Source organism: Microplitis demolitor, chromosome 1 (assembly GCF_026212275.2).
Source record: "Microplitis demolitor isolate Queensland-Clemson2020A chromosome 1, iyMicDemo2.1a, whole genome shotgun sequence".
In the NCBI taxonomy this organism is placed as follows: domain Eukaryota; kingdom Metazoa; phylum Arthropoda; class Insecta; order Hymenoptera; family Braconidae; genus Microplitis; species Microplitis demolitor.
The window spans coordinates 19341664-19355504 of record NC_068545.1 but is presented as its reverse complement, the minus strand read 5'-3'; the positions used below and the strand labels follow the sequence as shown (position 1 = coordinate 19355504).

Sequence of the window (13841 nt, the reverse complement as noted above, 5' to 3'; positions counted from 1 at the left end):
TTACAACTCAAACTTTATTTTATGTTAAAAAAATAATAATATAAAAGTAGACATAAATTATATGGTAAAAAGTTACCACTGGAGATTCATAAAGTGTGTTAGCGTCAAAAACTTTTCGATCTTTTCGTTGCAACTACTTTAGTAAGATATTTTTTTTTTATCTTATTTTCGACCTACTCGTAATTTTATTTGTCCAAATTACATACATACTCATATAGTACAATTTAACCGAAAAACAAAGTTAACTTTTATTTTGGAAAGCCATCTTTTAGATTGTCACATTGAGTTCTACTTCAATGAAATATTACATATGTACATTTAATACAGTATAGAGTTCACTTTTATTGACGACTACATCAAAGGTTTCGTTATTAGTAGATATCAATGTTTCATATATTTCTTTTTTTTTAATTTAAAGCTTTTGTTATATATCACAAAAGGAAATTCAATAAAGAATAATAAAGCATACACTGTAAAAAATCGGGAGTGAATATGGATTTTATTTCAATTCGAATCACTCTGGGACTCAAAGTTCCCAAGATTAAAAAAAAAATCACTCCGCATACGGCGTAAATAGGGAATTTTTTTTTTCACCAGAGTGATGTGGATTTTATTCTAATCCATACACGGAAAAAAAATTCTTGGCGCAAGTCAACGTTTTCTTGGGGTCAGTAATAGTAAATTGTGTGACAAGGGGTGAAACAAAACGATTTCAGTCCAGAGTGGTTGGCTGCACGAGCCGTAGGCGGAGGCTGACACCAAACGCAATCTGAAATCGTTTTTCATCCTAAGGTTAATTAATTGTCAGCAGCCAGCAAAAATCTTTTTTTCCATGTATTTAATCTCGCGTTTCAATGTTAAAATAAACTTTCCTTCGGAGTGAATTCTACTCTGAGGGAAGTAAAAAAATTACAAATCATCCACTTTGCATTCACTCCGTATTAAACCCACGTTCAGTTGGAAAATTTTTTAAAATAGAGGTCTATTAGTCATTCGAAGTAACAAAAATAAAAAGAAAATAGATACTATGATAATAAATAAATGAATCGACTTATAGAAATGTTGTTATTATAGTAATAAATAATTGGAAAAGCAATTAAATCCTTAGAAAACAATAACACAGTAGTCATAAATATTAAGTACTAGAGAGATAGCATGACAGAAGACAGGATGCTTTTGCTTGCAACTTGGTTACCGCAATTTAACTACTATGCCGCTGTATTGCAAATACATGATAGAGGCATGTAGTTACTATTATCGGCTTTTACAGAAACAACTATTCTGCACCTCACCATACCACCATCTCATACCAGGAACCCAGAGGGTATCGATACAAAGTTTTCCAATAAATCCGTTCCTACCTTTTTACAACCCTTAAGTACTTTTAGTATCTAAGAATTTATATATTAAAACAACCTACAACTTTACTCTTATCGTAATAGTTATTATTAAACAGAGGATTTTATCAAAAGCATTATTTCATAAATTTTTATTATTTTTTTTTTTTTTTCTACAGTTAGAGTATGACTATTTTATCAATTATGCGGAAAAGAAGAATATTATTATTTAATAAATTATTATCAATAATATATATCACGGGCAGTACATTAATTTATTATTTGATACGTACATTTACTGTCAAAACCATTTTATCATTAATCTTATTGATATCATCTACAACTTTTACGAAATATCCTTTTAGATCTTTTGATATCAATATCAATTTGATTGACGTAACTACATGGCGGTTTATATTTACTAATATATGTATATAAATATATATAAATATATAAAGGTGTTTTTTTATTTGTTTATTTATGTATAAAATCAATATAAATGATTAATTTAGTTTATTGAGACAGTTTAAAAAATGGCAATTCGGCAGCGGATATGAAAGTAGATTTCATGATATATATATGTAAAAGGTGTATAGCCATGAATTGGAGGTATTGGAAAAGCCACAAAAAAGTTTTTTTAAATATCATCAAAAACGAATGCAATAGCAAATTTAATTTCATTTAATAAGTGGTAATATAAATAATTTCTTAGGTCTAAGCATATCTATAGTCATGAAAATTGAAGCTTATTTAAATAGCTTTTAGATAAATTTTATAGAAATTTCTAAACTAATCGTCAGCTCGCCGAGCTGAGTCCGGAAGTAGCGAAATTTTTCAAAAATTTCGTCATGAAGACAAATGTCAATATGTAGAAATTTTTAACTATTAAAGATTTCTATAAAAACTACTAAATAAATAAATAAATAAAATTCTTACGAATATGTTCCATTATTTATATAAGTATAAAAAACTAAATAACGTTGACCTATGTTAAATATATATTCACAAGTTATAGAATTTTATTTTTTTTTCGGTTACAAACCCGAATCGACTTAACGTAATAAAAAAAAAAATGGCTAGTAGAAAACTTGTGGTAAACCAGCATTGGCAAGTAAACTTATTAAACTAATTAAAGGCTCGTGGGCTCACTTGATCGTGAATAAAAATTTCAATATTTATTTTTAATTATAGGCAATAATCCGTCAGAATACCGAAAAAAAAAAAATTTGTATATTTTACTGCGGTTTAACAATCACAATTCAACAGCTCTTTAGATAATTAACAGTCCGGGGTTATGTTGTGTATGTATATATTTTATTTCACCTTACTAAACAGGGTAGACTGTAAATTTATTGTAGTGAGAAATAAAAAGAAAAAGGAACTGCGGCGTGAATAACGAGCCGGGCTTGGGGTCTGGATACATACAATGCCACTAGACCCGTGAATCTTGTGGTAAAACTAGAAAAAAAACTGACGATATACACTCACACAATGATATATCTGTACACACATAGATATATATTTGTATAAATGTACATGAGTAACGAAAATTTCAAAGAATTTCTAAAAGCTTTTATAATTCAGCAGCCACCTATGCATGAGTGCACGTTTATATTTTCTAAGAGATTGTAACTTTTTTATATTTATATATTTCTTCCTTAAAATTTTCATCTTTCATCTATTTGACAATAACTGTATATTTACACAGAAAAAAAAGATTTCTTAGCTTAAAAAAAATTTTTCAAGACAAGAGGAAATTTTTTGGGGCGAAAAAAAATTTCTTACGGTGAGAAATTTTTTCTAGTCCTAAGAAAATTTATGATCCTGAAGCTAGCAGGCAATTAACAATTTTCAGATTTTTTTTTCCAGCAAATAAATTATTTTTTTCTGTGTAAGTATATTTTACGCATTAATTTAAAAAATAAAAAAATGATTTTTTAAAATTGTTATTCTTACAGAATTATCCAAAAAACTATGAGTCCTTGAAACCTGACATTTTTCAAAATCAGCAAAGTCATTACTATAAATATTTTTCTTAGCGATACATTGTCCTCCTTCATCCTTCGAATCAACTTCCGCCAAAGAACACAAACTGTTGTACCACTGGGCATTACGTGTCCTGCCATACTCATGATGATGTTGATTTTCGTAAGCACGATGTAAGTCTTTGTTGAAACTAAAACTTCTACGTATCGGCTGAAAGCTACGGTTAATCACAGATGGTAAGTCAGCGCTCCCACGAATAAAAGCTCCTAATTTACGTCTTAGAGACGGTTTACGGTCAAGCTTACTATTACCAGCGCTTTCACCCTCATCTAAAACCAACATTTTTATACAACAAAATTATCATCAATCATCAGATATTGTATTATATATACAAGGTAAATATATAAAAGATCATGTATCTGAAGATCGAAACGTTTTTCATGCAACGAAAATGAAAATTTTTTGAAATTTAACTGCTTAAGGGATAGTTCTGGTTAGAGCTGGCTCAAGATTTTTGGCTCATATACCAACATCTATATACGAAACATTCAAGAAATCTAGTGACCCAGTAGATTTTTTCACTTTCCATTTTTTTTCTTTGCGTGAAAAACGTTCCGATCTTCAGGTACATAAAAGACCTAGTATCCGATCAAGGAACTAGTACCCGATTACTCGTGAATTTATATATCTATATATTCCCTAAACTTTAATAAATATAGATATACAAATACATGAGTGATCAGGTACTAGTTCCCTGATCGGGTACTGGGTCTCTTACTTTAATCTTTTTTTTTATTTTTCATCTAAGGTAAGAGACCCAGTACCTAATCAGAGAACCCGCTCACTCATGTACTTATATATCTATATTTAGTAAAATTTACTAAATATAGATATACAAATACATGGAATAATTGAGTATTAGTTTCCTGATCGGGTACTAGGTTTTACTTTATACTCAGAAAAAAAGGATTTCTTGGTGCAAAAAATTTTTGACATTATGAATTTAAAACAAACATATCTATAGAGCATGAAAATATTTTCTTGATGCAAAATTTCTCCATTTCTAAAAAAATTTTTTTTTTTTAAATTCATAATGCAAAATTTCTTGTGACAAGTAATCCTTTTTGTCTGTATATATATATAAGTATAAATAATATTTGATGACATACCAAATTTATTTTTAAAATTTACAGAATTAGGATCATCACTTTTATCACCAGTTGAATTTTTGTTTTGTTCTTTTGTCGTTTCATTGATTGTCGGATACACTTTACTTTTTTTATTTGATTTATTTATTTTTTTATTAGTTTTTTTTTTATCCCCATCTTTTTTCAAAGTCATCTCTAAAATAATTGTCACGAACTATTATATATATAAATATAAAACACTTCACTGCACTTTTAGTAAATTGACAGCATGACAATCAAAAATATCGTTATCAAACTTTGATATACACGCATATCACAATCACACACAACTACACGATGTGCAGATATATTATACTTGTAAAATGTAAGTGGGATTATATATATTATATATATACTTCTATGCATATAAAATGGATTAATACATGGTTCTTGTTGTTGTCGTTATTAATTAGTCATACGTACTCAACTCTGACACACTATTGAATCTAGATTGTCAATTCAAAAACAACTACATTCATTTATATCAAACTCATTTAATTTTTAAAAATATATAATAATATTTTAAATACAAATAATAACAACAAGAATAATATAATTTTTAACTTTGAATTATTTATAATAATAAAATTTTTTTTACAATACATTTATCTAAATATTTACCCAAGTGTTAAGAGTTTTTATTTTCGTCACGTAATTACATTGGAATTTATTATTATGTATGAGAGTTTACCTACTTTACTTGTAAAATAATCTGATATCACAAATAGACGAATTAATATTATCAGCAAAGTATTTTTTAAAAATAAATATATCTAATTTTTTTCATATCTATTTTAAATATATGCAATACTGTTAATTATGTATATGCATGGGTGTATCAATAACTTCTTTCCTATTGTGAATAATATATAGATATATATGTATATATATATATATATATATATATATATTTTATGAGTAATGAATAAATCATTTGTATTATTATTGTTTCGTTAATTTAATTTTAAATTAATTACGTATTGTCATGATTATTTAAATAATTAATTAACTTTTTTTGACTCATTAAACGACTTTTGTATAATTTATTAACGTAAACGATAAAAGTACTTAATTATAAATCAATTTCTATCCTTGTCATATATTTTAATATTTAATAAAATAATTTGAGTTTTAATAAAAATACTGAACGTAATATTTCGTAACTTGAATAAACAACAGACAAAAAACTATATCTTTAATTCAGGGACGAGTTAAAATGCCAAGATAGCGCGCGTTATCGGTTAATTTTTTATCGCTCCAGGTGCAACGTCGTCGTCATCATCGTCATCGTCTAGCAAAAAACTTTTTTAACGATTTAAATTTTAAATCCGTTAAGTAATATCACATAATCGTTTTTATAATTATTATTATTATTACTATTATTATTTTAGCACTTGAAAATAATTTTATTTTATTCACAATCAATATTCACGAGTAACTATTTAATAAAAATCGGAATAATACTTTGAAAAACAAAAAAAAAAAAAAGGTAATAAATTTAAAATTTTAATCTAGTGTCTGTGTGCACAATTAAAGTTCGACTAAGCAAGAAATCAAAGATAGGTAACCGCGTGGATAAGCACTTGATGGCGATATGAAATAATCCAATGGAAGGAGACGAAATTTAAGTTGAGTAAGGGAACGTCACTAACACTATTAATATTACTATAGTATACATATATATACACATATATTTTCAAATACAACTACCATTTCTTATTCTTTATCTCATTCGACTAATACACAACTTATAGTCTATATATGTATATACACTTTCTCACTCACTTATTTTATAACATCATTAAATCGGATAACGATAAGAAACACGCGTGCATTTATTTAACGTTATTGATGAGTGATCTATATAATATATATATGGGAGGGGGGGGGAGTACTTAAGGAAATACCAAATTTTCGAGAACTCCCACTGAATCTTTTTTTTTAATGATATTCAAAGTAAATGGCAAAAATTTTCAGTTACTGTTAAAAAAAATTTTTTCATTTTTGCGGGTAAAATGGGGTACCCCCTAAAAAAGGTAAAAAAAAATTTTTGGATTTTAAATGACTTTAAGTTAAACTTTTTTGCAAGTAATTTATATGAAAAAAAATTATATTTTACATGATTATTGGATACAAAAGAAAAAAAAAACAAATTTTTAATAGTTTGTATCATAAAACAAAAGTCATTAATATTTTTCAACTGACAATTGATTTTTTAAAAAGTTTAACAAAAAAAATTCAAAATAACGTTTAATTATATTTACAAAAGTGATTTTGGAATGTTTAAAAACCGTTTAAAATATAAAATTTTGGGTGTACCACATTCCCCCCCCCAACCCTATGTATATAATTATTATAGTAAATTTAAATATATCTTATGGCAGATGTGTATATCATTAAATGTACATATATATCCTATATAATATTAATTAGAAATGTTAATAAAAAAATGTTGTTAGTAAAAAGGTATTTTAAAAATTTATTATTTTTTTATTACCTCAGTAAAACTACCCTAAATATAATTATACTTAACTATTGCTATACGTAAGAAAATCAATGATTCCCACAAGTAAGTAGAACACAACTACTTTATATTATTGCATTTAGTGCATCGACCTAACATTTAAGAGCCGTTAATTTTGTAGATAAAATTTTTTTTGTATTTAAATTATAGCCATATGGAAATAAAATATTCCGCCATAATTAAAAGTAATCATTTAAATTAATTGCCGACGTGAGGGACTATCTTTATAAATGAAAAAAAAAAATTTTTTTTTAATCTCACACAAGCGACGCACATTTTATATATATTCAAATTATGTACAGTGTTTTTTTTCTTTGTTAAACTAAAGAGAACTAAAATAAGGTAAATAGAGAAATAAATAAGCCAGGAAGAAGGATATTAGCGAAGGCGGATCTTCCGCATGAGCTGTTCATAAATAATCGTGACCCTTCTATTTAGCCGACTCACGCCTATTGTTCTCTGTTATATGCTTTTCTCTGGTTTCTTTTCTTCGGCAGTACTGGGATATGTAGGAAGCAGTTAGGTGGGTAGATGTCTCCAAAAAAAATTAAGTCATATATATTGCTAGATAATGATATTAAAAGGAATGAATAAAAATTAATGCATTTATGCATTCTTATATTTATATTCATATACATTCATTAGACTTATTTTAAATTAATCCACTTTTAAATGAAACTACCAAGTCAGTATAGACTAGATAACTTTAATATCACTTTATATATATCTATATAATTTTAGCCGTGTATATAATATGGAAATTCTAATCATAAGTCCGAGTTTTGTAAAATATATATATAGGGGAGAGAGAAGCAAAATGGAGTACTTGTGGAAATAATTAAATATATATATATTTTTTTTTAAATGATATTCAAAGTGAATAGAAAAAATTTCCAGATAATTATTGGATGTAAAGGAAGAAAAAAAATTTAGTAGCTTTTATCATAAAACAAAAGTCATTAATATTTTTCGACTGACACTTTCGATTATTGAAAAAGTTTTAACAAAAAAAAATTCAAAATAATGCTTAATTATATATACAAAAGTTATTTAGGAGTGTTTAAGAAAAACAAACTTTTTGTATAAGCGAGTATTGCTTTCTTACCGACTTAAGATTGTGGCCGTAAAATCTGTTCTGAGTGCGCGCCTACGTCGCGAAAGAAATTTATATACCAAATTTCAAGTTAATGAGATCTATAGTTTCGGAGATCTTGGTCGCGATCTATGGCGACGGTTGTTACGTCATCTGGTCATAGCAATCGCGTTTGGTAGATAGCAAATGAAAGGGTTAGGTAAAATGTTCAAAAGTCTATTTTTAATAGGAGTTTCATAAAATGAGTTCTTAGAGAGTGTCTACGTTAAACAAGAAATATATATGCCAATTTCCAAGTCAATAGTTTCAGAGAAAATTTTATTCCCTAATAATCCTGCTAATTGTTCAATGTTGTTATATTATTCTATCGGATAAATATGTAATTACTGTCGAGAAAATTTTAAAATTCGATAAATGTTACCTTTCGGTATATTTTATTATGTACTTTAGTCTTAAAAACTGTTACCTATTATTATCATTATTGTTACTGTTATTATTTCCCAGTTTTTTTTTTTATATTTTTACGTGGTAAGATGTCATTAAACAGTTATAAATAGCAACAGACGGCTATAATGATTTTAAAGTCACGCGAAGACGTCTTGAAACACAAAGCATTAGACTCTAATTAATGTACGAAAATTGTTTAAAATTTTTTTGCGATACCGAAGCAATCATTTGTTACTTTTTTTTATGCTTTTTTTTTTTAAATTGACGATAACTTTTATACGTCTTAGACAGTGACAGTAAACATAAGTAATTAATGTTGTGAGGAAAAAAAAATCAATTTGATGGAAAAAAAAAAAATAATAAAAAAAAAAGTTGTAGTAAACGATAAGTATTATCTCGTATAATGGTAAAAGTTTTAAATGTTCGGCATAAAATTTCAGTAAAGTCAAGAACTTTATAAAAATTGATTTTTTCGTAAAAGAGTATTTTTTATAAATTTATATTTTTAAAAACTTGGTTTTGTAATTAATTTTTTTTGTTGAATAACTTTAGAGTAAATAATATTCTTGTCCTCTTTTTTCTATGTACATATTCTATATTATAAAAATATCTGAAATATATATTTGTATAGTTTACTATATTTGATATACATATTTACTCAAAAGAATAAGATTTCAAGAGAAAAGCAAATGCCTTACAGGAGATGATATATTTGTTTCATATTTTTCAATGTTCTATTCTTGTTCCGGTATTTGTATGTACGTTAACATTTTAAATATTTTTTGAAACATGTTTCAAATATTCATGCGATTAAAAATATATAACAAAGACACCATGCAATATGTCATATATCAGTACAATATCATATATTGTATAAAAAATAATAAAGTGTTTGTGTCTCATGTCTCAGTATGACTCTATACAATCTTGTTTTCATTTTCAATTTTTTTTAATTAAAAAAAATCTAAAGAACGGCTTTGACCCTAAGAGCCAGCCTCGAATCTTCCCGCTGTTTCCGAGCTCAAAGTATTTTTGAATTTTTGAGTTCTTTATTAAAAAATCTTTCGGACCCGAAAACAATCCATTTCGCTGAAAAAAATAACTTTTATACTGTACAAGATTGGGAGTGAATACGGAGGTTATTTCAATCCGAATTCACTCTGGTCTGGAGTTTTGATACTTAAATAAATTTATACTTAATAGAAACAGCTGTTAATTAGAAACATAATTATTTAAATAAATAATTCATTCAGATATTAATAATTAAACTTAAAATATTATGTTTTTAATTTATAAAATGTTTTAGTAACTCACTAAATTATAATTTCATATATATGATACATAGTGAAAATATTAAATTATTGAATAGCTATAGCGACATAGTTTTTATGGAAATATTTCATATTTCGGTACAATATGAAATGTTATCTCATGGTATGGTTGGTGTAAATCATACGACAGTTTGTGGCTCAGTGGAATTATATTCGTTAAAATTTGATTATCAGCTGGTTATAATTTTTAAAAATCATTTTGCGTGAGTATGGAAAGGGAGCTCGTAATTATTTCCGTACTCAATATAAATGTCAAAATATCAAAGACCTAAGCTCACTATGTATTAGTAATTTTTTTTATATTTAATACTTTCCGAAACTCTCCTTCGGAGTGAAATCCACTCCGAGGGAACTAAATAAATAAAAAATCTACTCCGAAAATTTTTTACAGTGTATCCAACAATATCCTTGTAACAAATCGACCGATTTTCACGTGCATTGCAGCAATCAAAAATACTTTTTGAGACTTAGCTTTGATTAAATTTCAAAGCAAATCAAGCAGTTTACGTTACGTGAACAAAATCTCGAAAAACAAATTTTCTAATTTTTTTTTTTTTTTTCATATAACTCGTAAACTACTCACTGATCGACTTCAAAATCTAATCAGATTTGTCTTGATGAGCTCTTTCTCTTGTTGCCAACTAATTTCAAATCGATCAATTTGTTCCGAAGACATCCTACGACAAAAATTAATTTACAAACATACACGTCCATCCAAAAATAGTTAAAATAACTTCCTAGGGTCTCAAAACATTGAGATCTGATGAAAAATCTATTTTCGAAAATCGGACCGAAAAATAACCTCTTTTTTTGAACATTTTTAATTTACACAGCGAGGAGTTAAAAAAAATACATCAGTTTAAAATAAAAATCAATAGTATACATTAAACACCTTTAAATACTATAAAACTTTTCTCTAATAGCAGTAGTACGTGATAAGAAAAAAGCATCGTCAATTGTTTACGATGCAGAGTGGAATTAGCTGAATGATAGGATTATGCGGAAGCGATGAGGCTTAAACTGATAAAGTTTACTATATATATACTTGTATACTTGGCGAAAGTTGCGGCAGGAAATTCTATATCATAGTATATGAACTATACAACAACAACAATAATAATAATAATAACTATTATTATTGTTATTATTATTATAATATCACTACAAACATATAGTTAAAGACCACATTTGGCCTTATGCCAAATTAAGATCTACAGTTTGTCCTTATTTTATAACTTGTATTTGATTTACAACTACGTCTACTCAAGACGTATAAAGACATATATTTGTACATAAGTTACTAAAAAAATCGTGAATAGTCAATATACGCCCACGATATTATATTTAAAATTAAAAAAAAAGAAAACAGTAACATCAATAATGTTAATCATAATAATATGTTGGAGAATTATTATGATAGGGGCGTTGAGGTAACGTTAAAAATAGAAAACAAATTTAAAAATTTGCGTCTACTTGCGCACTTACGATACGGTCAAAGGTCAAGAGCTGATGGTCACGACATTTAGATAAATTGTCACGATAATTCGTCAACGGTAATTACTATTATTATTGTTAAATATAAATTTTTGTATAAATAAAATTAGCTATGAATTTTTTTTTTACTTTTATCTTTTTCTATATTAAAATATAAAGCCGAGTTAATAAATAACTATATGGTGGCATGCAAACAAATTTCTTTAAAAACAGTATGATGGCTTATCGAGAGGGTGAATAAACGAAAATAAATGGTGAAGTAGTTTTTACGCTATCTTATTTCCAATACTATTACCAATACTGATATTTTTTACTGTATATACTTCGGAGGACTTGAAAAATTACAATAAAATAAATGAGATGATGTTAAAGAACTTGACGTTGCTGAAACAACTCGTAGGAGCTTTCGCACCCTACCGCATTATTTCGCGTCACATTTTATTCTCTATAAGACTTTTATTTCTGTTATTTTTTTTTATATCTCATACACACGCTTTTTTTCTCACCTCTTTCATAAGACATAAAAAGATAATGGTACATATAAAGAAGTAATCTTATTACTGTAGTAAAAAATGGTCACGAAGAAAATGATTAACTCTTACAGTAAATGGTTATATATTTCCAATCAATGAACTTAAATCACCCATAAGAAAAAAATAATATAAAAAGTTTTAAAAAAGTTCGATGACTTATTCTTTTATTTTTTACTTTCAGTCTTTTGAGTTATTAAAGTAAAACTGTGAGAGAGATTAAATACTATTTTATTGAAATTCTCATTAAATTTAAACGAGCTAACTATTATCTCACTCTTGAGGCTCAATTAATTCCTTCTGGCCGGAAGTCTTCGACGGCTAATTAATATTATCACATAAAGCGTATTGATTACTAATACGAAATTTAGTTTAATTACCACGTCAATTTATTATCAAACAATTAAATTATTAATTCGGATATTTATTTATTTTAAAAATTAATAAATTCATTATTCAAAATTCATTGCTCATGAATTTTTTTTCATCAGAAATAAAAAACTAATTATACTAATTAACAACAATATTTAATTAAAATTTTTCATACCTCATGTAATAAATTATTTGGCGCGAAATTTATTTTAAATCACAAATTTAAATAAATCTTGAATAATTTAAAAATATTTATGAATAAATAGATAAATAAATATAATAATATTATAAAAAGTAATTTGTAAACAGAGAAAGTACGCGTTAGGGATCGGATGTTTTCAATAGAACTGACTACTGCGGAGGACCGCGTGGCCAGAGTACCTGACACGGGGTGGAACGTTTTACCCCCACTACCAAGTAATCTCTTGAACCCTCAACCGCGCCAAAGCCTCCCTTACTATACCTCCCTATATCTATTTCTATTGTAAGTGTCTATAGACAATCTATGTAAAGTATACATATGTATGTTCTATATATGTATATATTTAACTTACCCTTGGCTGTTGTCTGTTTTCATTTCCAACTACTGGTCTCGGGAGTTTCGTCCACTTGTATTGTATACAGTCATACCAGTGACGTTGCTTCTATACAGACATATTCACAATCATCCCCGCAAGCTCTATCCTTGACTATCCTTCGAGTGTCAAACATCGACTTTGATTCCCACCGGAAATAACTTTCAAATGTCCCGGTGACGTTGCACTTTCGTACTTTTACAAGGGCCGTAAACCTAAAAAAGTGCATAAATCACGTTGAATTATTGTTATTTTTATTTATTTACATGCGGTCGATCATAATAATTATAGGAGCAATAAAAAAAAAAACATATATATATATATACTTAAGTAAGCATCAATCGTCAAGTTAATAACAAGTTATAAGCTTATAAGTGTTATGTATATATATCGTCCCTAGAGTAATATTGGAATTGAATGATACACGAGGGAAAGTAATTGTAAGGTTGTCAGTAAAAGCCATGTGACTATGCGGTAAATATGTCATTATACCCTTAAGACAGAATTTTTATCTGCGTATGTTACATTTATGAAACTATAACTTTATCAATTATTACAATGACGACAACAACAACAACAACAACAACAACAACAACTGTATTTAGACTGATTGAAAGAGTTTAAAAGGTCACTAGTTTTATTAACAAATGCAACCTTGGTGAGAATTTCATTTCATACAACTAATCAGTATAACTTTTTACTGGCTAGTTTTTTTTTTAACGCAACTCGTCCTGGAACTTGGAATAGTATACGTTGTAATGAGAAGAGACGAGTACTGTGAGTGAAGCGCAAGAGTTTGTGATCTACATGCGCCGTAAGTGCCTTAAAGTCCTAAAAAATAATGGGTAAAATACGTGAGAAGAATAAAATGTATTACATTCGTGATAATAAATGTTTGTAAAAAAAAAATTTTAAATAAAATAGTCTTAAAGAAGATGATGAGAATTAGTTATTAAGTATTATTT

At 27.1% G+C, this 13841-nt stretch overlaps 1 protein-coding gene across 5 annotated transcripts in view; it reads right to left on the bottom strand.

Moving 5' to 3' along the window:
* Positions 1 to 12941, bottom strand: part of LOC103573390 (pleckstrin homology domain-containing family G member 5) — a 51635-nt gene extending 38694 nt beyond the window's left edge. The window contains exons 1-3 of one of the 5 annotated variants that reach the window (XM_053739112.1): positions 5888 to 6084; positions 4493 to 4956; positions 3294 to 3652 (exon numbers count right to left, since the gene is read on the bottom strand). In XM_053739112.1, the coding sequence (XP_053595087.1) occupies positions 3294 to 3652; positions 4493 to 4664 (531 nt within the window). In that variant the 5' untranslated portion in view covers positions 4665 to 4956; positions 5888 to 6084. Of the gene's footprint in view, positions 1 to 3293; positions 3653 to 4492; positions 4980 to 5131; positions 5344 to 5887; positions 6085 to 12855 lie in introns of those variants that run through there. The other 4 variants (XM_008552465.3, XM_053739114.1, XM_053739104.1 and 1 more) reach the window with 4 other exon arrangements.
* Positions 12942 to 13841: the final 900 nt, after the last annotated feature.